Below are 24,191 nucleotides of genomic sequence, written 5' to 3' on the forward strand. Positions count from 1 at the left end.
GAATCCCTTTATTATCTTAATACTGTACTGCTTGCTTACTGTGGAGGCAGATGAAAATATATGTACTTACTTACAAATATCTTAGTATTCAGCAATGATGTCAGAGAAAATGGATTATATAACTTAAACCTTGCCACAGCAGGACAAAAATGTTGTGTGCATGAGGAAAGAAACATTAATTTCCCTGGAAAATATAGATTCCAGAGCATTAACATGATTGAATACAGCCACAGACATTCCCACAACTATCACAGATTGTGAATTATGCCACTCAGAGCTTTGTGGAACATAAGTCTAGGACTGTGTTGGCTGTCTAGAAACACAAACCTCGGTATTAGAGACTCATTTTAAACTCATCCACTAGTTAAAGGCATTTTCTGTCCCCAGCATCATATGATTTTAATGCAAGCTGGGAAACGTGAAATAACTGTTAAGTATCTTTGCAGGCTGATGGAGGAAGTGGGTGAATACTCTGAAGTCTATGTACTCCGAGCTGTCGCAATAGGACAGACAACTTTGGTGGCTACAGCCTGGGACAAGATGGGAAGAAAATTCACTTCTGCTCCTCGGAAGGTTGAAGTAAGAATGCTCACCATTTGTGCCTGCCTACCTTCAGATGTTTCTCTCTTGGTGTAGAATCATTTCCTTCAAAATGCAGTGAAAAAAACACTTGGATAATGTTGGCCTAAAAAAGCTTGGAGTTTAGATGGGTTTGACAGTCATAAAAGAATGGAAAGGTCTTATAAGAAATCACAGATTTCCTGTAAGGGCAACTTGCTGCTATTTGTATATTTTACCAAATTATCCCATTTTCCTTGTAAAAATCTGTGTAGTCCTGATATTAATAAAACAGAGGGTGTTTGCTAACTGGGAGTCCCATTCTCTGTTATAGAGATCTCAAAAGGATGTGGCATAATCAGTTTAGAGAAATGCACATGTGATTTATTTTTTATGCTGTAGCAAAGAATTCAGATACTGAGCTACCATCAATCTCGTTGGTCTCTAAACTATAAGTAATTTTAGCTCTTGTGAGGTTTTTTGTTGGCAGCGGTGGTAGAATTTCTGTGGCACTTCAAGACTAAGTGCAGACTGGCCTGGTGCCATGTAGTGCACCACTAAGCAAGGAGTATTTTTAATATTAACGGTTTGTCTTTTAAAAAGAAATCCTGCAGCAGAAAAGTTTCCCGCCTTTTCCCTTTGCCAGGTCTTTCCTCCGTTCAAACTCCTCCCAGAGGAAATGACCCTCATTCCACACAACATGAGGCAGGTGAGCTTTAAAGTCTGTTAGTTCTTCCAGAGACAAATGAGACTTACCCCGTCCCCTTTGCCTCTTTCTTTCTTCCTTCCTGCCTTTCCCTCCCTCCCTCCCCCTGCCATATTAAAAGAGTACAAAGTGTCTGATAGAACAGGCGGTAAAGGCTCTATAGCCTATTACTAGTCCTATGTCTATTTCCTACTTTGCTACCTCTTCCTCACTTAACCTTCCCCACTCTTTCCTAAGCAGTAGAAGTCAAAATGACATCAGTTATGTTTGGCCTTCTCTTCCCCGCCCTCTCAGACTCTCCGCTCCAGATCATTTCCAGGCTAGCTTCTCCTGTTTCTTTACATTTATTTGCACTGTGCGGTGTATCTGACGCACTCACTTGAGAAGCCGGGGAAGAGACACTGCATGGTTTGTTTCCAATATGTGATACGCTTTCTGTTTGTGGACAAGGAAAAGCGCAGATCTGGCACGTGGTTCAGTTGAGTTTACCTCATTTTCTGAGGCTACAGTTTCCTGTTGTTTAAATATATTGCAGGTGATGTCAGAAGGTGGCCCACAGCCACAGTCCATCATTCACTTCTCTATCAGTAACCAGACTGTGGCTGTAGTTAACAGGCTGGGCCAGGTGATGGCTAAGGCAGTTGGAACAGCCATAATACAGGGTACCATTCAGGCGGTCAGTGAAGACACAGGAAAAGTAATAGTTTTCTCAAAGGTATCTTCCTATCTTGTTTTGTAATTCCTTATTTGTTTCTCTGATTTATTTCCCTTGCACTGGCCTCTGCAGAGGAAGCACATCTGCAGGTGGGTTTGGGCATCTCAGTGGAACTGATCCTGAAATCCTTGGTTGGACAAAACTCCCATCACCCCCAAGACCCCATGCTATATGCATGCTGTGCCTAGACAGAAGTAAAGGTTACTGTAGGTGCATTGTTCTTTGGTTTTATATTTGAAATGAGAGATCAGGCCTTTGCCTGTCGGAGGGAGAAATGATTGACGAAGTGGCATCAGCTCCTACATCTCTGTGTTTCTTGCTTTTTTTGCACCCTCCATGGGAAGTGCATTGTTGAAACAAAATAAATGTTTAATTCACGGGAGAAAGCAATGGGGCATCAAATAGCCAACCAGAAACTTTCCCTGCTTGGCTAGCAAATAAGCTGCTGCAGCCTCTGTGTTGGTGGCCATAGTGCCATGTTTGCTTAATGTTTTTAGGGACTGTCACTTGTACAGTTCTGCTAACCTCTGGGACTGCATGCAAATCTAGTTCTCCTTTAAAGCTACCAGCTGAGCCCCTACACAGCCTACACACTGTTTATTTTAAAAAGAAGAACAGGAGTATTTGTGGCACCTTAGAGACTAACAAATTTATTAGAGCATAAGCTTTCGTGGACTACAGCCCACTTCTTCAGATGCATATAGAATGGAACATATATTGAGGAGCATTCTATGTGCATCCGAAGAAGTGGGCTGTAGTCCACGAAAGCTTATGCTCTAATAAATTTGTTAGTCTCTAAGGTGCCACAAGTACTCCTGTTCTTTTTGCGGATACAGACTAACACGGCTGTTACTCTGAATACTGTTTATTTTGAATGTAGGTCCCCAGTCTGTCCGTTTTACTCCTATATCTCAAAGCATGTTACTTGTCTTATATTGCAGGATCAAGTGGAATTGGAAGTAGTTCAGCTGAGAGCAGTAAGAATTCATGCACCTGCCACTAGGCTTATAACAGCCACCAAGGTTAGTGCTGTAGCTAATATTGGAAACCACGGTGACCTGCAAGTAGTGACCGACTTTCTAGCTCTATCTGGAGTTATAAATCCAAGCAGTGCTGAAAATCCTGAGATAGGGTTTACTAAAGTGATGTAGTAACTGAAAACGGACTTCTTTAGTCATCTAGGCCAGTAACTTCCAACCGTCTCAAGCAAATGGCACCAATTTACCAAATGGAGACTTTAGCTGACTCTTGTTCTACTGTGTATGCTCAAACCTGGATTGCTCCAAACCCCATTCTCACAGTGATAAGCAACCTAAGTCCTACCGTGGGTTAGAGCTCTGTGCTCCACTGAATGGGAGCTGGAAAATGACAGTGCACTAAGGCCCAGCAGAGACATAGCATTAAAGTGGAGAGAGGGAGCCTGGAATATCAGTCACAAATGCCTCAAGAAACTGTGCTAGTGGAGCATCATGCATCTAGTCCACTGTTGTAAGATAGTTTCTGAAACTTTCTCAGACTTGGAATTTAGAAGGGCTCTCAAATGCTTTGTGTGTATAAGTGAGAAGGAAGTTCTGTGCAGGACAGCATGGAATGTACACTGAAAAGGTGAACTGCTTGGCTGCTGCCGAAGATCTGTGTATCTCCAGGTAGAATATGCTTGCTCTACTTGCATACACAGCTCCTCCCATCAGTCCAGGGAGTGGGGGACTGAGTTTGGGTCTTCTGCACACTAGTATATGCCACTGTAGGAAGGGGTTGTGATATTTTCTCTAGGGCCAGGCATTTAGCAAGGTTGTTTGTATGTTTTACAGTAATGTTAAGGGACTTCAGAGAATATGCTGTTGGTAACACATTCATGACACATAATACAAACGCTAACTATTTTTGAAGAGTTTACAATTCATTTCTTGTATCACCATGCTGGTAACTCCTCATAGTCTGTGTCCTATTAATTTCTTTGTCTGCTGTTCATAAGAACGGCCATACTGGGTCAGACCAGTGGTCCATGTAGCCCAGTGTTCCAGCAGTGGCTGGTTCCAAATGTTTCAGAGGGAATGAACAGAACAGGGCATTTATTGAATTATTGTGTTATGTGAAGGGATAAATAATACTTCCCTAGTCACTTTCTCCACACCAGTCATGATTTTATAGACCTCTGTCGTGCCTCCCCCCCCTTAGTCGGCTCTTTTCTAAGCTGAACAGTCCCAGTTTTTTTACTCTCTCCTCGTATGGAAGCTGTTCCCTACAGAATTACACTTAGATGCCCAAACTGTAGTGTAGGAAACATCAGCAGTACCCTGAGTTCCCATGGTGACAGTATTTTTACTTTGCAGATGCCTGTTTATGTCATGGGGCTGACCAGCACTCTGACTCCATTTTCCTTTGGTAATGCCAACCCAGGGCTGATATTCCATTGGTCAATGAGTAAACGGGATGTTCTGGACCTTCTCCCCCGACACTCAGAGGTACGGAGCTGTCCACACGAACGCAATTAAAGCCCACTGCATGGCAGGTGGTGGCTAAAGGCATCAGGGGATAAGGCAAGCTGCATTAGAATTCCTTGCTGGGCAGATTAGCACTGCTTTGCAGACCATATGGCTTGAGTGCCAGCATCCCTGCCACCCCAAGTGACCTCCCCTTCCTCCTCCTAGTCCTTCCTCGAAATCGACAAAGCCTTTCACAAAGTCTTCTACACAAGCCTTTGAACAGTGACCTCTGCAGTGACTTTGCCTTAAACTTCCTTATACTATGTCTGCTGTGTGCATGTTTCAGACTGTGAACTCCTCGGGGCAGAGACTGTCTTTAGCAGGCTCCTTGTTCAAGCAGAGCCAGCTGGAGCTGCACCGAACTGGATGCTGAACTTTGTATATCTTGAGAGGATCAGTACTAGGCTCTTGAGGGAGTTGCTCATTGACCATTCTATCTAGAATAGCATCTCTCATCATAAAGAAGAAAATGCAAGGAAAAAATGACCTCTTGAACCCCACATATGGCATCGTTCTGCATTTTTCCTTTACTATAAATGAACAGTTGATCAGAAAGGCCTGAGCAGCCTGTAATGACAACCCTACCATCTCTCTGTCAGGTTTCCCTGCAGGTTGTACCTGAGAATAACTTTGCTATGGTTGTACATACTAAGGCGGCTGGGAGAACCAGTATTAAAGTGACAGTGCAATGTCTGAATGTATCCGCTGGTCAGTTTGAAGGAAACATGGCTGAACTTTCAGATGAAGTACAAATATTGGTAAGTTTCCCCTGGTCACTCCAAGTGGGATCTCTTACTTTCATGGGAAGAGGTAGAAGACAGGATTTCATATCTGAACCAAGGAGGAAAACGGAAACGAAGCCTAGGCAAGATACGAAGTCAGGCTGGCAGGTGTGTCATGGATAGGCGTACGCTGTGGGCTGTGCATGGACAGGTGCATCACAAAAGATGTATTGTGGTCACAGTGTGCACAGGGATGTGTAAACCCTTCTCTGCATGTCTCTGTATTTCTTGCTAACTGATACTCTTGGTTAGTGGTGACTTCATTCATGCTGCCCATGGGGTGAATATAGATTGTGTGTAACTCCAGCCCCCCCCCCCCCCCACCTGCAGTGTTGTTTCAGCTGCAAAGCAAGGGAGAGTCTGTTAATGAGCTGGCCTGTCCACATTAAATGTCCAGCCCACACTTCTGATATGGATTTTGTGGATTTTCATTTAGATTTGCCTCTTGAAGCCTTTGGAATATTAATCCTCACCCCCTGCACAGCGGCAGTTTCAGTGACTGCTCTCGAGCCTGGAGCCAAACAGTCTTGGCATTTTCAGAATAAAAGCAAATATCAGCCAGTAAGCAGGAGAAAGTTCCTCATTTCCATGCAATTTGAAGAGCTTTAACCGTACAGCTCCCATAACAGCCGCTGGAAATGCATGTTGAATGCTTAGTTGTTTCTTTCAGAACTTTCTTACTATGTTTTGTATTTGTATATTCCTTGTGTGAAAAGATTCCCAACAATACAAGTGCTTTTCTCTGCTGATGAGCACTGTGCATTGCTATCCAGGCAGTCATTATCATTTCCACCCCCATATTGAGGGGCTTTCTTCTGGTTTCTTATTGACCAGCCTACATGGAAACATAGGATTTGTCATACTGGATCATGTTATTGGTCAATTGACTTTTTGTATTCTGTCTTTGGCAGTGACTCAGACCTGATGCTCTAGGAGTAAGAAGGGAGGGGAAAAATCCATATGTTCCAGTCCTGTTGTTCTCTACCGTACATATGGATGGTGGTGGATTCTGTCGGACAGCAGTCAGCTTGCATTCACAAACTTAAAAAATGTGTTAAACCCTACTATGTCACGTATAAAGTTATGGATAGAAAATTATCCAATCTCTACGTTTTAGTCACAACATCTAATCTCTGATCCCCTGTGGGAAGGAGTTCCACAGGATGATCACATGCTATGTGATAAAGCATTTTCTTTCATTGGTTGGTTCTAAAAGTACCTGCTATTTAATTTAACCCAGATGTATTTTTCTGAATTTCTCTTTATAAAATGATTTGTTCTGTTCCTACAGGTGTTCGATAAGCTTCTACTTTTCTCTCCTGAGTGCCCTGCAGAGCAGATTCTGATGTCCACAAACTCTCAGCTCAAGCTGTATACAAACAGGTAAACAAAGAAAAGACATTCCATTCTGAACCCAGGAAATATAGGAGAGAGAAACAGTTTATAGCAGGGGTGTGCACAACCTATGTCCCGTGGGTCATATGTGACCCACCAGAGCATTTCATAAAGCCCGTAGCCTGCTTCAACACAAAATACTAACAGCTGATTCATTAGCGTTTTGGCATCATGTTTACATCATTTAGTTTACACAGTTGTGTAAATAGACAATATTGGACATAGGTTACGTCTATCTAAATACGTACAAAACAACCTGAACTTAAAAGATAAATCGATACAGGTGACATTAAAAACATAGAATGTCAGGGTTGGAAGGGACCTCAGGAGGTCATCTAGTTCAACCCCCAAAATATGTAGAATCTGTTTGGCCCACACAAGGTTTATGTGGCCCTCCTATGTAATAAGGTTGGGCACCACCAGTTTACAGCACGTGTTCTTCCTTTCAATCCAGGGAGCTGTCCGTCTCTCTGCATTGCAGTCAACTTTTTATCTTCTTTCCAAGAGCTGCACCGATTTGCAGAATTCTGTTGCATGGGAGACCACTTTTGGGCATGCTCTGTCTCTGAAATTGCCTGAACATTAGTCTTTAAAGCCATACCTTGTGCATATTAAATGAAACTCAAGCCTTGCACAGAAGGGCTGAAGTGAAATGTAAGTGTTCCACGGCCGCGTGCTATCCCCCAGCGCACGGATGAATTTTATCCAATGAGGATTGAGACCAGGCTGAGCTCTACCCTCAGTGGAAGAAATGAACTGTTGGATAACTGCAAATGCTTATCTCTGGGGTGGTAGTTTTTGTGGTTCTTAGATTATGCACACTCCCAGAAATGTTCTTTTCTGTTGGGAATATAATATGCACTTTTCTGAGGGGTATCCTCTGATACCCTACCACCCTCAAATGTGCAACATATCTGAGTGACCCTGAGCAGAGCGGGGTCTGACCATCTGGAGAATATTGTGCCTTCCTCCTACTCTCAGTCTCTCAGCATAGGGAATGAGATGGAGTTTGGGGCCCAAACTCTGATCTCTTGTAAATGAACAGGTGGTGCTGTCACTGAACCACTGGCTTAGCACTTTCGTGCCTCATTTAAATAATAATAAAATACATTAAGCTGTGAACTGGAAGAGCTTGGAGGCACACTATCCTGGGGGAGTTTTGAAACTGCTGGATACATGGCTTGTCTGAGAAAAGCCCTTCTTGCTGAGTTTTCTCATAGCTTCACTGCCCTCCATTTAGACCCAAATTTTCAGCCTGGTAGAGTGTAACCGAGGGTTTGTTCACTCTGTTTTTGACCTAGGGATGGGGCAGTGCTTGTGAGCTCTCAAATCCTGCAGTGTTTCCCCAACTCTTCTGTCATTGAGGAGCATGGCCAGGGACTCCTGAGAGCAGGAACTGTGACAGGCACTGCAGTGCTAGAAGTAACTTCTCTAGAACTCTTTGGAGTCAACCAGACAGTCATAACTGGGGTCCGGGTAAGACATTTGCCAGTACTGTTGCAAGTAAAGGAAATACCACCCGCGTCTGATTTTTCAAATCAGTAAAACCTGCTGATGCTGAGAGATCACGTACTATTCATTGTATCAGGATCAGTGTCTCGGAGGGGCGAGTAAGGTCCCCTGGTTTGTGATCTCCAGGGTTCCGCCTCAGCACTGCCTCTGACTCAAAGTGTGACCTTGGAGGCCAGTCACATCACTTCTTTGAGCCTTAATTTACCCATCTGTAAAATGGGGGATGATAATGTGTGGTGAGGTTTCATGTTTGTAAATCACCCCATTGTGTGAAAGGCCCCACAGAAGTGCAAAGTATCTTTATCTGTTACTTCATTTTTTACAGCTTAAAATAAGGGCTAAGAAACAGTGCTGATGATCTCTCCATAAATATATTGTATGCTTTTTAATTGATTCCTGTGCTATTGATAATTTAAGGGCAATCTTAAATGCTTTGAGTGATGGGAGACCAAGCAAAACCTAGGTGCTGCAGGAAGAGATATCGATGGTTCAGTAGGTGGTGCTCTTCCTTCTGAAGTAGTTATGTACTTGTACACTTGTACACAATAAGTGAATCTGTTTCAGTGGGAAAGACATACATTTAATGTATTTTTTTAAAGTGAACCAAAGGAAGCATTGTCTCTTACAGGTGGCTCCAGTGTCATACCTGAGGATAAGTACCAGTCCCCAGCTCTACACCATTAGCAGCACATCTCTGATGGCATTTCCTCTGGGGATGGCTCTTACTCTCACAGTCCAGTTCTATGACAATATTGGGGAAAAATTCCATGCCCAGAACACCCAGCTTTACCTGGCTTTGAACAGGTACAGTCCTGAGGAGGTTGGCACATAGCTGACTAGGGTAACTGAAACTCACAGGTAAAATTTTAGTATTACAAGTGGTGGGATAGGTGAAAGGTCCTGTACTTCAGGGCTAAATAGGGTGACCAGATGAGAGGAAGAAAATATTGGGACACATGGGGGTGCGGTTCGCCGACAGAGCAAAAACAAAATCTGGCGGAGCAAAATATTGGGACAAACACCTACAAATCGGCGTGGTCCTGATTTTATCAGGACGTCTGGTTACCCTAGGGCTAAAGCAGAATTGAAGGGAACTCTTCAGAAGTGAAAAGCTGGTTCACGTACTCACTGGGCTATGTTAGCCGTGGGGTTTTTATACTTGAAATATGCTGCTTATCTCTTCTGGGCACCCGAAGCTCTGCTGGTTTTCTTTTGACTGGGGCTTGTTTGCTTTCAGAGATGACCTGCTGCTAATCAGACCTGGGAATAAGAATTACACCTACATCGCTCAAGCTGTGAACAGAGGAGTGACGCTGTTGGGAATCTGGGATGAGAAGCACCCAGGCATGGCTGATTATATCCACATGCCTGTGGAGCATGTCATTGAGCCAGACCTCTCAAAGCCCATTGCAGTAGGAGATGTGATCTGTTTCAGCACCCCCCTTGTAAACCAAGAAGGTTTGTGTTTTGTTTTTCTGCTCCTGGTGTGTTGTAGTCTCTATCTATTGTGGTGTTAACATGACCTGTTCCGGTCCCCATGTTAGATCTCACAAGCTAAGCAGAGCTAGGCAGCCCATACTTGAATGAGAGACCACTAAGGGACAATGGAGCAGTGCTGGGGATTTAATAGGGGACCATCTTCCCCAGAATCGGAACTGAACTGGTCTCCCAGCATGGCGTTAGGGTTCCCTGCGCAGCTGAAGGTATTGACTTGAAGGCAACATAAAACTGTGGCTGTGGGAGGGGTGTTCACTCCAGTGTCCTGGCCAAATTCTAATCCAGACACATTCCACTTTCATAAAGTCGTCCAATTTCAAGTTGGTACGGCTTCTAATTTCTCCATTAACTCTGTGACAGACAGGATAAGGGCCAGTGTAAAATGCGTAACTGCTTAGCGATGGGAGTTTGAATGTCTATTGGCATCCAGGAGTTAATATTGGACATATTAAAATGCTCTCAGCTTTAGCTTGCCATACCAGGAAGAGCTGTGTAGCTTATTTTGGCATCGAGTAGTAAGAAGGAGATGAAGCATGTTGCACGGCTCTGGCTCCGGCTCCACTGCACGTGCGGAAAACGGTGTTGGCATGACTTCTGCACTAGGTTCGTTTCTGGGATTGAGCACAAAGGGAGCTCTGTTGGGTCTGGTGGAAATCCTGTTCCTACAAGAGCCTAGCTTAATGCAGTGAAGCGCTGCCACTGGCAATTCCTGGCTAGCCCAGAACCAGAAAGTGTCAGCTTTAGTGGGTCCTCAAAAGAGAGTATCTGCTTCTTACCGTCAAAGGACAAGGGACCTGATTCTCCTTACACCTACATTGGCTTTGTTACGGATTTACACCAGTACAAGTAAAAGGAGTATCTGGCCTATCTCCTCCCTTCTCCAGTGCTCTAGGACAGTGGTTCTCAATCAGGGGTCCAGGGCCCCCTGGGGGGCCGTGAGCAGGATTCAGGGGGTCTGCCAAGCATTAGACTCGCTGGGGCCCTCGGCAGAAGGCTGAAGCCCCAGCACCCGGGGCTGAAGCCAAAGCCTGAGCAGCTTAGCTTCATGGGGGGCCCCTGTGGCATGGGGCCCTGGGCAATTGTCCTGCTTGCTACACCCTAATGCCGGGCCTGGCTTTTAGATGCAGAAAACTAGTTGTTATGCCACAGGTGGGCCATAGAGTTTTTGTTGGGGGGGGAGGTCGGGGAGGGAGAAGACTCAGAAAGAAAAAGATTGAGAACCGCTGCTCTAGGATTCAAGTGTGGGCTCAACCTTGCTGTCCCTGACCTTGAGTGTTTTGCATCCTTTCATTCCAGGGCTGCTATTTTCCGCTTTTTTCCCTCACTCACCGGTGGGGCACTTCACAGCCATCCAAGAGGGCAGGCTGCACAGGGGCTACTGACTGGTGTTCTTTATACAAAGGATTCACTCAATACATAATAGTCAGTGCTTCTGCAGCTCCAGTTTTATTACTGTCTTCTCATCACGGCCCAGTAAATTAGGCTTTGACAGTGTCTTAGGAACAAAAGGTAACCAGAGAGCATTGCCAGGAATGCCAAACCCTTTCCTGCATCCTATAAAACCTCATCTGAGCATTCTCTTGACTCAGTGACCCTAAAAATTAACCTGCAGCCTTATGGTTCTATTTTATTCACGTAAATATGATTTACAGTCTGCCTTTGCAATCAAGCAGACAGTTAGCTCAGTGTATTCCACTGGGTGGGGGGCATTTGTGTAGTGTGACTATTTGAAAGGTTCACTTTGAGCTCTAAAAATACAAGATCTGTGAGTGTGGCCTACACCGTAGGAACTCTGTGAACGTGCTATAGGGGAAGTGACGTCTGAAACCGATTCCCAGCACAGTCAGTGATTCCTTTCATGAAGTGGAGACTGACCAGAGGAATCTGGTTTATGACTTGGCCTTTATAGGTGAACCTGGGCTGTGGCAAGTCTCCCCCACGGGCATTCTTGAGACAGACCCTTTGAGTGGAGCAGCATTTGTGAAGAATGCTGGGACAGCTACAATCTTCCATGACATCCCAGGGATAGTGAAAACATACCGAGAGGTATTTATTGCTACACTCTTCTATAGGAGAGACCAGCTTACTACAGCTTGTGCCAAGGAAATTCTTCCCATAAATTACTTGTATGCTGCACCCATGGCAGCTAGTCTGTATTTACCCTGGAATCCTTTTGTTTATAAGAATGCACAGCCCGTACTTAGAAACTCAAAGCAGCACTATTGGCTGAAGACTCTGTTATGGTGCTGCAAAACCAGAGTTTTTACTGTAACTTGACATGGGATAATTTGCAAACCTGGATTCAGTTGCTCGGTAGGAAAAACAGTCCTGTAAGTAAGTGAATAGGGTCTTTAAAAAGAAGACACTAAAAGCTTGATTCTTTTACACCACTCTGACAGTGTAAGGGGGACTGAGTGTGAATGGCAGTCTGGTCCCCAAGGTAATAACATTGCTTGGTTCTGGAGAATGTTCAGTAGCAGAAAAATAGTTACAGCAATAAAACTCCCCACTGTCCATATGAATATACCAGTCTTTCGAACACAGATTTATGCCCAGATTTATGTTTTAGGTAGTTGTCAATGGGTCATCAAGATTAAGCCTCCACCTTGGTCCCAAAAGCTACCTAACCAATACTCCTAACTCTTCTGAAGTCTGGGTTTTCGTTGCCACAGGCAGGGCAGGAACAAGCCTCAGAGGTAAGACCTATTACTGCTGGCTTCTTCTAAATTCCTCCAGCTTGGCCTAAACTACTGAACTGCTGCAGGTAATGGGGTGGTTCGGTTCTAGTGTTTGTTCCATGGGAGAGCAAATGTGTGTCTTCTGTAGGTGCCCTCATATTTGAGAGAAACTGAGTTGCAGGTAAAAAGCAATTTATAAACTGGTCCTCTAGCACTTTATTCAAAGTCAGTATAAACTATGCAGGTTTTATAACCCTAAAATGTGATGAAATTACAGCTCAACCTTTGTAACTGCTAGACTACAGATTACTGGTACATCCTATGTATCCTTCCAAGAATATCAAAATTAGGGATATTTTCTCATGTAAAATAGGAAATTCTTTTAATGTATGCCTTGTCTAGACAAGGCCTATTCTTATGCTGTCAATAAAAACTTCAGTTTCCAAGCCCTAGGTTTTAAGTAAGAAAAACATGTTGTCTGTTTCAAACTCAGCTTTGTACTTTGCCATTGAAATGATTGTAGGTGTCAGTGACCTACTGGGAAAGAATCTTCTGTCTGGGAAGTGTAGGTTGGATGGAAATGATAGACTGGCCTCTCAGCTGATCTAGCCACCAGAGAAAGCTTCACCACCTGGGCTTGATAGAAAGATCCATTGTGATAATGCTACTCTGAAACCTGTGATAATACTAGCTCATTCATTCTTCCTGTTCTCTTTCTTCTAGGCCCATGCAGCCCTAGTCAGGTTTATGCAATCACTAATCTGCTTCGCCCAGAGTCTCACCTGCTATGTCAAGTTGAGTTCAGCAGCACTGTGCTGGATATTCCAGCAAGTAAAGTCTTTCATGTCCGGTCACACTTCAGTATTGAAAAAGGTAGGCACGCCAGCCCCTTTCAAGGGAAAGGGCCAGGGATTTGGGGGGATTTTTCATTTTTGATTTTTTTTTTTCTTCCCTCAAAATTCCCATTTCTCCACCGGATTGAGAACATGGTGTTGTTTCACAAACACTGTTTCTGCTGACTTGTTAGCATTGGGTAAGAATATGCATAGTGAATTCTCCTTTCCCCTCACTGTTTGTAGTTTTCCGGTGATAGAGAGCTTATGTATTAAAAACAATCAAACACAAGACCTCTGAATGTTTATTCTTTGGTTTTCCCCATCTTGAATTTAGGTCTCTATGCCTGCATAATCACTGCTAAACCCCAGTCTGATGAAGTCCTGCTGGCTTTGAGTTTTGCTGAGGTCTCTGTAGATGTGATGGTCTGTCTCTTCAGTGAACAAAGCAAGGATGGAATGCAAAGAATCCTGGTTCCCTTCCTCCCCGCATTTTACCTCAACCAGTCTGAATTGGTTTTTAGCAGCAAACAACTAAATGGCAAGATCAGAGTGCTGGGAGCTGAGAAAGTGTTAGAAAAGCTGGAGGTACATAAAAAGCTCTCTGCCCCTCCATTCCTGGGGCATACACATACCTTTCTTCCTTCTGTTTAGGATGTATCTGTAGGGAAAATCTGATCCCGGTACAGTAGGTGCGGTCTGAGCAGTCCCTTGTGGGAGATTCTTCAAGAAATGATTGAGTTACTTCTGTGTTTGGAAACACTGTAAAAAAACACCACTAATTGAGCACTTCCCCTCTTTTATGTCAGGAGGGGGGAAAATGGTGGGCAGGTAGACCAGGGAGAACCTAAGTTACAGTAACCCCACTGCTAGGCAGGCCATTTGTCCAGTTTCCAACTGGACAATCCTCTTTTGGGGTGGTTTGTCGCCTGTCTGATACTGAAAGAAAACTGGATGAAGAGCTCACCACTCTGCCCCCACTGGAGTGACCACACACACACGCTCTCTCTCTCTCTCTCTCTCTCTGTGCGAAGTCACACCCGCCAGGGCAGGGTGGTGCAGTCTTCAAAATGGCACCTCCCATGCCGCATAACTTCGTATGCACTGTGTCTGCAAGGTCATGCCAGCAGGCCCAGGACGTTTCTGGAAGTATCAGCACATCCAATATTCTGCTACCCACTGCAAATTATGGTAATTACAAGAATACTTATCATCACTACTACATTGTTGTAAATAACCTCGCTATTAAGTGTGTAATATTTAGAACCTTACCAAATTCACGGCCATGAAAAAAACGTCACGGACCGTGAAATCTGGTCTCTTATGTGCTTTTACCCTATACTATACAGATTTCACAAGGGAGACCATTTCTCAAATTGGGGGTCCTGGCCCAAAAGGGAGTTGCAAGAGGGTCACAAGATTATTTTAAGGGGGTCGCGGTATTGCCGTCCTTACTTCTGTGCTGCCTTCAGATCTGGGTGGCCGGAGAGCGGTGGTTGTTGGCTGGGCACTCAGCTCTGAAGGCAGCGCCCCACCAGCAGCAGTGCAGAAGTAAGTGTGGCAATACCATACTGTGCCATCCTTACTTCTGTGCTGCTGCTGGCAGCGGCTCTGCCTTCAGAGCCGGGATCCTGGCCAGCAGTTGCCGCTCTCCAGCTGCCCATCTCTGATGGCAGTTGCCGCCGCCAGCAGCACAGAAGTAAGGGTAGCAGTACCACAACCCCCCCTACAATAATCTTGTGACCCCCCACAACTCCTTTTTGGGTCAGGACCCCTACAATTACAACACCGTGACATTTCAGCTTTAAATAGCTGAAATCATGAAAATTATGATTTAAAAAATCCTATGACCATGAAATTGACCAAAATGGACCATGAATTTGGCAGAACCCTAGTAGTATACAGAACTGGCTTGTACTGTTTTTGTTTACCTTTTCAATAACTGCTTTTTGTCTGTTTTCAAAGGTCCACCCCAACTCTCCTGTGATAATAGTGAGGCAGCCTGAACATTCACCCAACATGCCTGGACTTGTCTCCTACCCAGTTAGTGTGGTCAATCTCACATCTCTCCACCAGATGGCAGCCCCCATCTTTATCAATGTCTCTTGTATTCTCACAGGCCAAAGAGTTACCATAACTGTGAGAGTTCTGGCAGGGCAGCCTCTGTTTAGTAAGTATCAGCTGGTCTTGTTTGCATGAGAAGATGCAATAGTGCCATCAAAGCGGTGTGCCTGTTACTGGATCCTCATTCTTTACCATTCCAGTCTGCTTTCCTGTTACAAGAAAGTGAAACAAGCGTCTACCTTACTGTGTCTAGGGCTGAACCTGTGTGGTATCTTAACTCTCATTGACCTTAGTGGAAGTTAAGTACCCAACACCACCCAGCATTGGTCCTTCTGAATGCTAACTCCATAACGAGGGGGCCCTCTTTTCTTCATTTCACAGTGAAGACTCTGGGATCACAAGGAAGAGGCTTACTCCCTAGGTGTGAACAGCTGAACTTGATGCGGGTGGGAAGAGGCATTGTAGGGAGCTGCAGGTTAAGAATGATGCAAAGCGGTTTCCATCTGATTGTAGTTAGTAGTCTACATGACATGAGTTGGTGGTCTGGGTCTATGTCCTAGTGAACAGAGGGGAGTCTCCGATAGAATCGGGAGACTGAATTGCCCTTAGTCCATGGGGTGGGTCCCTCCAAGTTCTAGTGAGGCACTTTGAGGGGGCCTGAGCCAGGAAACTTTCACTGCACCTGTTTGTGCTGCACCTGGTCTAGGGAGAGAACTTCATTCCTTAAGGCTCCAGCACCAAATTCCTATGGAAAGGGTTAATGATTTTGAAACCGCGTATGTCATATTTCTTTTCAGTTAGTTCTTGCAACAAAGCTGCAGAGTGGTTTGATGCATGTCTCTACAGTGTCATTTATTACAGAAACGAGGAGTCTGCCTACACGCAAGACTGAATCTTACCTCCTTTTTCTGGAAAATGTTAGGTCCGTGCAGTGAAGCAGGAATTGTCCAACAGCTTATGGGCTCTTACCAGATCCTTCTCTTCACCCTCTTTGCTGTTCTAGCAGCGACAGCTGTAATCTTTCTCAGTAAGTGAAAACAAAGAGGGTTGCAGGTAAACAGGCAGCTTTACCTGTGTGTTCATTCAGTCGTTGAACACAAGCATGTGGATGTTACACTGTGTGTGTATTTTGAAGAGTGCAATACTCTTCTGAGTGTGTTTGACAATTACAAGCCCCTGGATTTAAAAAACCAAAACAAACCGGTACCCACCACAACCAACCACATTTCAGACCATGTCCTGAAATAGAATACATCTAGCACACAAAGGTTTAACCCCCAAAGATCATCCTGGTGTCTGTCCTATTTCTGTAATGCCTTTCAAGAACCTGTATACATACTACTGGACAGGGATACAGCCACCTTTCATGTAGACACCAACTAGTATCCACCAATGAGGAAAGGGCATTTTGGCCAGTAAGAAAGATAGATATGTAGGTAAGTACCCTTCCATCTTTAATGACCATATAAAGCAGACAGGCCCTCAGTTTATAAAATCTCAGGAGGAGGGAAAAACCCACCACCCATCATAAATGTCATGTAACTTAGTGAATCTGCCTCTGAAGGATAACAGGCTGACTGGGACATGTTGTATACATCAGCACTGCCAGGCCCCTATTGGTCATATTAAACTGTCATCCTGGTATGAAAAATCACCTTAGGCAAACTTTAAGGGGAAAAAAGCAATGTGGGTTCTTTGCACTGGGATATACATGGAGCCTTTCACTGCTAAAGCTTGATGCTTCTACTCTAAACCTGAAATAAACCAAGTTAGGAGCAGGCTCAGTGGCCTACATGAAATGAGTCCAGTTCCTAAAGAATTTGCTTCCCCCCCATGGAAAAGCCAAATTCCTCTCTTCTCTAGACATGTTCATTCTGGAGCAGGGCTGAGGTATAGTGGCAAAGGGCAGTGTGGTGGAAACTTGCCCTGTCACTATTGGATAGAGAAGATTATTGGCTCCAACAGGGGTACCTTTTAAGCACTACTGATTTAACCTTTAATAGATGTTTGTTTATACTTATGATGGTATCTAAATAGTGCAACGTTTGTCAGTTTCACCTGTTGATTTTGGTACTCTGTGCCTCACAATTCTGATTTATCAGATTTTCCCAACAGTGCCAAAATGCACATTCTCTTCCCCCTTCACACACCTGCATAAATGGTAGGGAAGAAGACTCGCAATAGGGTTTTGACCCACACAAGCTGTGAAAATGTGTTTTGTGGGAATATCTTATTTGCCAGTCTGGCCTTTAGACAAAGTTGCATTCATTTAGTTAAACTTGTGGAAAAACTCATGCTTATGTTTGCATGGCTTAGTGCACTGTCTTAAACCCATACTAATTGATAAGCTAAACAGCACATCTCTCTGTAGAACACTCAGTTAAAGCAAATCAATAAGTGTGATATCAACACAGAAATTAGAGCAGTTTAGCCCCCGCCCCCCAGGAATAGTGGCTTTAGTTCCTTGTATAATCCTTATGACTTCAAAATGGCCATGCAGCTTTGTGTTGGTTTAAATCACACCTTAAACTGCTGTTAACTGTGTACACAAACCTTTAGCACAATGAGACTATACCTTCATACCTGTTCCACTGCTGTTATTTTTGCAGCATACAATGCCTTTCTGACCAGAGTACAGACTGTACCTATTGTGTATGTTCCTATCTCAGCTACACCTCAGACAGGTAAGCTGGGATTCTTTTTGAAACTTGTTGTAATGAACTGTATATAATTTGTTGGAACAGCTGTATACAAAGGTCAGTAGCAAACATCACTTGCTTAAGATAGGACATTCTCTCACCCTGTTTGCTCTTTCCCAAACTCACTTCTCTGGAGGCAGAATAGCTAGCCTGGAAAAGTGAATTTGAATTCCCCTAGCAGAGATCAGGTACTTTTGTTGTAGCTGTGTTGGTCCTAGGATATGGAGAGAAGATGGGTGAGGTAATCTTTTGTTGGTGACAAGAACAGAAGTTGATCCAATAAAAGATATTATCTCCCCCACCTTGTCTCAGGTACAGGAAGGGGCTTGAAGTTTTAGGAATTGTTTTCTATAAATTGCAAGGTTAGATGGCAGCAGCTGTCTAAGTAAAACCCTGTCCTTTTTGTTCCTGTGTCCTAGGGCTATCCAAGCAGTCTGGTATTTCTGACTAACTTTCCCCCCCCCCACACTTAGGGTATTCATATCCTCCTGCTGGTACTCAACAACACAATGGAAGAAACAGGACACAGCTATGGCTTTGGAGCGTACGGAGAAGGCATGTTTGAAAGAAGTACCTATTTGTACAACAATAAATGTCTAGTGAAGCGTGATGTTAGGTGTAGTTCCTGTAACTGGAAGTCATAGCACCTTCTTGGTTCTCTAGACTCTTCAGACCACACTGATGGGTACCGGACAGGTGCCCCACTATCATGTTGCCAAAGACACAATAGAGTTTGTGCCATTCTACTTTAAATGATCAGTGTGGTAGATCCTGCAACAAGAAAACTCCCTCATGATTTGGGCCAGAATAAAGTCCAGAAGCCACCCAGCAGTTTGACTTTTAAACCTTTTTCAGGCCAGTAATGTACAGATTCAAGGACTGGAAGGGACCTCGAGAGGTCATCTAGTCCAGTCCCCTGCCCACATGGCAGGACCAAATACTGTCTAGACCATCCCTGATAGACATTTATCTAACCTACTCTTAAATATCTCCAGAGATGGAGATTCCACAACCTCCCTAGGCAATTTATTCCAGTGTTTAACCACCCTGACAGTTAGGAACTTTTTCCTAATGTCCAACCTAGACCTCCCTTGCTGCAGTTTAAACCCATTGCTTCCTGTTCTATCCTTAGAGGCTAAGGTGAACAAGTTTTCTCCCTCCTCCTTATGACACCCTTTTAAATACCTGTATGATACAGCAGGCTTCTTGTGCCTGCCTGCAGAGGCAGAGTATCAGGTCAGAGCACTGAGAGGGTAACAAGGTACTTTACTGGGGTTTGAGGAATATTTGGGAGTCATTTGCAAAAGCCTGTGCTGTCAGCAGGGCAAAGTCAGGATTCCCCGTGGTTGAACCTTCCATTTTAAGAGTGGTCAGATTATGCTGACGTCTCAGGAGAGGGAGGGATGAGAGAATAACTAGTTTCCCTCCAGGGTGAACAGGGGCTCACTGCATATCCATATTCTTTCCCTGCTGAGTCTCGTCATAGCACCTGTTGCTATGGGTACATCTACACTACAGCGGGGAGTCGATTTAAGATACGCAAATTCAGCTACGTGAATAGCGTAGCTGAATTCGACGTATTACAGCCGACTTACCCCGTTGTGAGGACGGCGGCAAAATCGACTTCTGCCGCTTTTTGTCGGCGGCGCTTACTACCACCTCCGCTGGTGGAGTTAGAGCGCCGATTCGGGGATCGATTGTCGCGTCCCAACGGGACGCGATAAATCGATCCCCGAGAGGTCGATTTCTACCCGCCGATTCAGGCGGGTAGTATAGACCAGGCCTATGTGTGTGTTCACTCCTGTTGAACAGTTTTGCTCATATCACCCAAAAGAGCACTATGCGAGTATCAAGTTAAGCAACAGACTAAGCTGTATTTTATCCAAAATTTATTGACAGTCAGATGGGTGAGGCTACAGGGACAGTATGAAAGTCATGTTCTCCCCTCACAGTCTAGAGACGTCTTTAAAGCCTTCTGTTCACATCTTGACACTTAATGTTGCTCCGTGGCTGAATCCCATGCTCTTGAACTATCTGTATTTGTACTGCCAACTGCGCAGGTAGTCCCACCCATCTCAGACACTTTCGTTTAGTGCTGCTTTCGTCTGAAGGAGCATCCTAGATAAGGAAAGAACAGTAAGTAATCCCAAGCACGTTACCAGCTTGTGTGGGGGATGGTTGGGTCGTTTACCCCTTTGACTATCTTAAATAGTGAATTGTGCCCAGTCCGCAGGAGGGTACCAGTACCACAAGGCCTCTAGGGGTTGTGAGGGAGGCGGACCTTATTCTCATAGCTCAACAAGGACTCAGCCACTGGGAGAGTGTCTGAAATCCTCAGGTATCAACAGCTCCAAAATCCATTAAGTCAGATCCATCATTATAGAAGTAAAACTGAAGCAGAGCCAACAGAACATAGACCTAGGTCAATAGTCCCGGCGTGGCTCGTAACCATGAAGGCCAATATCCCCAGTGGCCCTCTGGGGAGCCCGTACATAGCAGTCCATCCTAAGCATTCTTCAAGAATCCCCAAGGCTTCTAGTCATTCTGTCCTGCCAACTGCTCTAGGAGACTAATTGTCGCTGGTCACTTAAGAGGAGTTTCATTATACTTCGCAAACCCACTCCCTGCAAGCACTTCAGGCACATACTGGACAATCTTAGCCTCTTCTGAAGTGCCACTCAAGGTAAAAGTCTGGACATGGGGTATTCTAACTCAGGGTGTACAATGCATTAAGAACCAAGATATACATTCCCTGCCCTGAGGAAACTATAGTTCAAGTAAGACAAGAGCAAGACAAAACAGGTGAGGGGGTTATGATGACACAGTAAAACAATGTAGTAGCTGGCTGGGTTCTCAAGTACAAGTTGCTGTTTACCTTCTGTAAGCCTTGCCTTTCCCCCAGTGGGCTGGCACAGCACCGTTGAGCAGCCAACACACAGAACTACAGTTTGAGCATGGCTGAATACAGTGGTGATTTTATAGCAACCTGAAAGAAAGCACAAGTTTGAGAGGAGCATATTTCTCTACAAAGGAGCTGGGGCAGGGTTATTTCTACTGCTGGAGCAATGACAAAGCGGGCATATTATTGGAGAAATGTTTTGACATTTTCAGCAGGCAAGTGAAACTTTAATCTGCTGGAGAAAGAGAAGAGGGCTAAGGGCAACAGTGAAAAATGTTCAAACAGTTGTGCATTGCTCTGGCCATAATGGGGATTTAAAGGGTTCTCAAAAGCAAACGTTTTAAGCTTGCATGTTACAGGTAGTTCCAGCAGACTGCAGGGTCTAGTCCAACAGTAGTCTATTTTTTATCAAGGTCCAAATTTCTTGGTCAAAGTATAATCAAGGTCCAGACTCCAGAGAAAATGTTAAAAAGGTAAGATTCCAGGATCCCTTCAGAAGCACCTGGCGGTCTGGATTTGGCCTGCAGCCCACCAGTCTATCCCCGGCCCAGCTCTCTCGAGATAAGCATTCCTTACAAGTCTGTAAGATTTCCAGAGTAGGACAACTTCAACCACCACCCAGTCTCACATGCTCAGGGTCAGTGTTGACCACAGGGGCTACCAAGGTACCTTCGGCCTCCTGCCTGGGGAGCGAAGCGCGACTGCTCACAGCCGGGGGGCAGCCTGGGGCCATGCGCCCAAGGGCTGCCCCACTCCGGCTGTAGGTCCCGCCTGGGGGGCCAGGGCCTCACCTGGACACTTCACATCCATGAAATAGGAGTTCGGACTCTGGACCAGACGCTTCTTCTTGTGTTTCCGCTTCTCCTCCTCGGGGGAGGGATGCAGCAGGTCTTTCGCCAGCTGCAAGCCAAGCACAGCGGGTTAGGCCGGCTGGGGGGGGCAGCCCCCCCCCCATAGGGGGCCCCCCCGCCCCCCCCCTCTTTGGCCCCTCCCCCCCCCCGCCGCCATCTCCCCGCTCCGGGCCCGGCTTCCGCTCCCTGGGCCGGCTCCCGCTACCCCCGCCCCCGCCGGACCCCGCCCCCGCCGGCAGAGCCCGGCCCCGGCCGGCGGAGGGGGACGCTCCCGCTCCCGGGCCCGGCCCCCCGCGGGCCGCTCGGCCGCACTCACAGGCATGTTCGCGTGGAGACAGCCGCGGCCGAAAAGGAGCTAGACCGGAAACCGGGGCCGCTATATCCGCTCCGGGGTTCCCCACACGGGCGGAAGTGAGCGCTTGGCACGGCTCCGCTGCCATATTGGAAAGGTCGAAACTGCCACCCAATGAGCAAAGAGAGTTGGGCGGTGTCGCCATTTTGAGAAGGTCGTTCACACCAACAAAGCGCTCCGACTACCGGAAGCGCCGCCATATTGAAAAGGTCTTTGCCTTCAGCCAGAAGAAATAATGTAGGCGGAAGTAGCGGCCATGTTAAGAGGGTCGGTCTTTCGCCCAGGGGCTGAGGAAGCGGGAAATGACGCCATCTTGGGAAGGTCCCTGGGGACCCAGGCCCATGGGATGAGCCCTGAGATCCCTCCCTACAAGCCCCATGCTGCTGAGGTGCCCCCGGATTGGTTGCGCTCCGCAGTCCCGCCCACCCCACAGACCCACATGACATCACCGTGGGTGCCATGGCGATGGGAGGAGGTGACACAACGAGACACTGATGCGTCTCAGCGCTCGGTGATGTCATTGGAGGGATGATGACATCATAGCGTGCCGGACTGCTGGGCACGTGCCCCGCAAAGACTGATGGGCCCCACTTTCTCTGAGCCCGAAATTCGTTAATTGCTGTCACCCCCCCCAAACTCCTGCTGTGGCCTCGACCGGAGACCGGCTCCTCCGTCGCGTCCCGTCCTAGGTGCTGGCTGCCACGTCGCCCCCGTGCAGCCAGGCCGCACGCGGCTTTGGGGTCTTCCCACGCGGAAGTGACCGTCATCGATGCAAGCGTGGATGTGGGAGGAGCTTACCGGTGCCCCCGTCAGCGGGGTGAGTCCGAGACCGGGCAGGGCAGTTGGGTGAGTCTGCGAGAACTCTAGAAAAGGCCTCGAAGGCCCCGTTCTCTAATCTCCAGCAGCACGGGGCAGGTCCAGTGAGGGGCTCCTCTGCGGCTGGAAGCCTGCGGGGCCACAGGCACGAGGTGTGGGCCCCACACATCTGGATTTCTTGCTCCCCTTGGAACCTGGACTTCCGCCTCAAAGAGGTTAGCAAACAACAGGGCAGAGAGGGAACAGCAGCGGGCCAAGAGCGAGGTGTCCTGTGGTTTGGTCACTGGAGGGCAGAGTGGTGCTTGTTGCCCAGCTGGAATGCACAGAGGCCTTTCTGCCACTTCCTTCCTGCACATCCCGGGAGAAAAATTCACCCCGTGGCGCTTCCCGGCTGCAGGAAAGCTTTGCCCAGGATCTTTCTGAGGACACAGATAAAGGGATGATCTGCAGGATTAGGATTTATGTGGTGTCAGCAAACCACGATGGTGACCCAGGGACGCTGGTCACACCATGAATTCATATCAGGAAGTTTTTGGAGCATGTCTGCAGTACAATGAGCCCCCCACAGCTCTGCCAATGCCCCTCAGTCCTGATACGCAGTTTCTACTACCCCTGCCACCTCAGCTGGTGCCCCTCACTCCTGACCTGCAACCCCCTGCGATCCTAGCCCTGAGTCCCCGCTCAGCTCTGCCAGTGTCCTTCAGTCCCTCTGCTACTTCAGGCTTGGGCTCCCTGCAAGTTAACACAGCCCTGAGAGGCCCCTCAGTCTCCACCCATAGCCCGTCCCTGCTGCTCATCCAGTCCCTGGCTCCACACATCCCAATCCTGAGTCCTGACCCGCAGTGACTGAAGGGCTCCTGCTTGCCCACCGCAGAGCAGTGTGGGGAGAGGAACTGGATCCCATCATCAGTATTGTTCTGCCTGAGGGGCTCCCAGACCTAGGGCAAGAGAAAATGAAGGAGAAAAGCATCTGGTGTGTGAAGAGGGAGAGGGTAGGACTGACCCTCCCCTGGTATGGGACCCGCCCGGCTAAGAGTTAGACAAAACAGCTTCAGTAAACCTGCCCCACACCTCACTTTGTTCAGCAGGAATTCCAAAGAAACCGAGCCCAGCTCAAACATAGCCCAGCCCTGGGGTCTCCCCTCCAGCTCTGCTGGTGACCCTCAATCCCCAGCCCCCTGCTAGCCCAGCCCTGGGCTCCCCACCCCCCAGCTCTGCCAGTGCCCCTCACTCCCCAGCCCTGGGCTCCCCATCCCCAGCTCTGCCAGTGCCCCTCACTCCCCAGCCGTGGGCTCCCTCCATCCTATCTCTGCCAGTGCACCTCAATCCCCAGCCCTGGGCTCCCCAC

At 46.6% G+C, this 24,191-nt stretch overlaps 3 protein-coding genes and 1 long non-coding RNA gene across 7 annotated transcripts in view; 2 read left to right on the forward strand and 2 right to left on the reverse strand.

The window, feature by feature from the left end:
* The window catches only part of NUP210L (nucleoporin 210 like), a 43,472-nt gene extending 24,937 nt beyond the window's left edge, over positions 1-18,535 (forward strand). For 2 of the 4 annotated variants that reach the window (XM_034792362.1, XM_034792364.1), the window contains 18 exons: positions 447-579; positions 1,205-1,267; positions 1,800-1,979; positions 2,921-3,001; positions 4,313-4,444; positions 5,065-5,223; positions 6,539-6,630; positions 7,944-8,118; positions 8,783-8,958; positions 9,392-9,612; positions 11,561-11,697; positions 12,221-12,347; positions 13,053-13,202; positions 13,500-13,750; positions 15,128-15,332; positions 16,149-16,253; positions 17,836-17,910; positions 18,399-18,535. In XM_034792362.1, the coding sequence (XP_034648253.1) occupies positions 447-579; positions 1,205-1,267; positions 1,800-1,979; positions 2,921-3,001; positions 4,313-4,444; positions 5,065-5,223; positions 6,539-6,630; positions 7,944-8,118; positions 8,783-8,958; positions 9,392-9,612; positions 11,561-11,697; positions 12,221-12,347; positions 13,053-13,202; positions 13,500-13,750; positions 15,128-15,332; positions 16,149-16,253; positions 17,836-17,910; positions 18,399-18,490 (2,554 nt within the window). In that variant the 3' untranslated portion in view covers positions 18,491-18,535. Of the gene's footprint in view, positions 1-446; positions 580-1,204; positions 1,268-1,799; positions 1,980-2,920; positions 3,002-4,312; positions 4,445-5,064; positions 5,224-6,538; positions 6,631-7,943; positions 8,119-8,782; positions 8,959-9,391; positions 9,613-11,560; positions 11,698-12,220; positions 12,348-13,052; positions 13,203-13,499; positions 13,751-15,127; positions 15,333-16,148; positions 16,254-17,835; positions 17,911-18,398 lie in introns of those variants that run through there. The other 2 variants (XM_034792363.1, XR_004648360.1) reach the window with 2 other exon arrangements.
* On the reverse strand, positions 13,738-19,419 carry LOC117888719. Its single transcript, XR_004648361.1, has 3 exons — positions 19,111-19,419; positions 16,126-16,245; positions 13,738-13,924 (listed from the first exon to the last, which is right to left on the reverse strand). It is a non-coding gene; the product is annotated as an uncharacterized LOC117888719 (long non-coding RNA).
* A 551-nt stretch (positions 19,420-19,970) lies between these two features.
* Positions 19,971-22,129, reverse strand: RPS27 (ribosomal protein S27). The gene is made up of 4 exons (XM_034792365.1): positions 21,992-22,129; positions 21,616-21,724; positions 20,801-20,911; positions 19,971-20,043 (listed from the first exon to the last, which is right to left on the reverse strand). The coding sequence occupies exons 1-4, from the start codon at positions 21,995-21,997 to the stop codon at positions 20,015-20,017; spliced, it is 255 nt and encodes an 84-aa protein (XP_034648256.1). The 5' UTR covers positions 21,998-22,129; the 3' UTR covers positions 19,971-20,014.
* A 154-nt stretch (positions 22,130-22,283) lies between these two features.
* JTB (jumping translocation breakpoint) overlaps positions 22,284-24,191 on the forward strand; it is a 26,484-nt gene continuing 24,576 nt past the window's right edge. The window contains exons 1-2 of the mRNA XM_034792775.1: positions 22,284-22,429; positions 22,717-22,844. Of these exons, the coding sequence (XP_034648666.1) occupies positions 22,284-22,429; positions 22,717-22,844 (274 nt within the window). The remainder of the gene's footprint in view (positions 22,430-22,716; positions 22,845-24,191) is intronic.

Source organism: Trachemys scripta, chromosome 16, assembly GCF_013100865.1.
Source record: "Trachemys scripta elegans isolate TJP31775 chromosome 16, CAS_Tse_1.0, whole genome shotgun sequence".
Classification (NCBI taxonomy): domain Eukaryota; kingdom Metazoa; phylum Chordata; order Testudines; family Emydidae; genus Trachemys; species Trachemys scripta.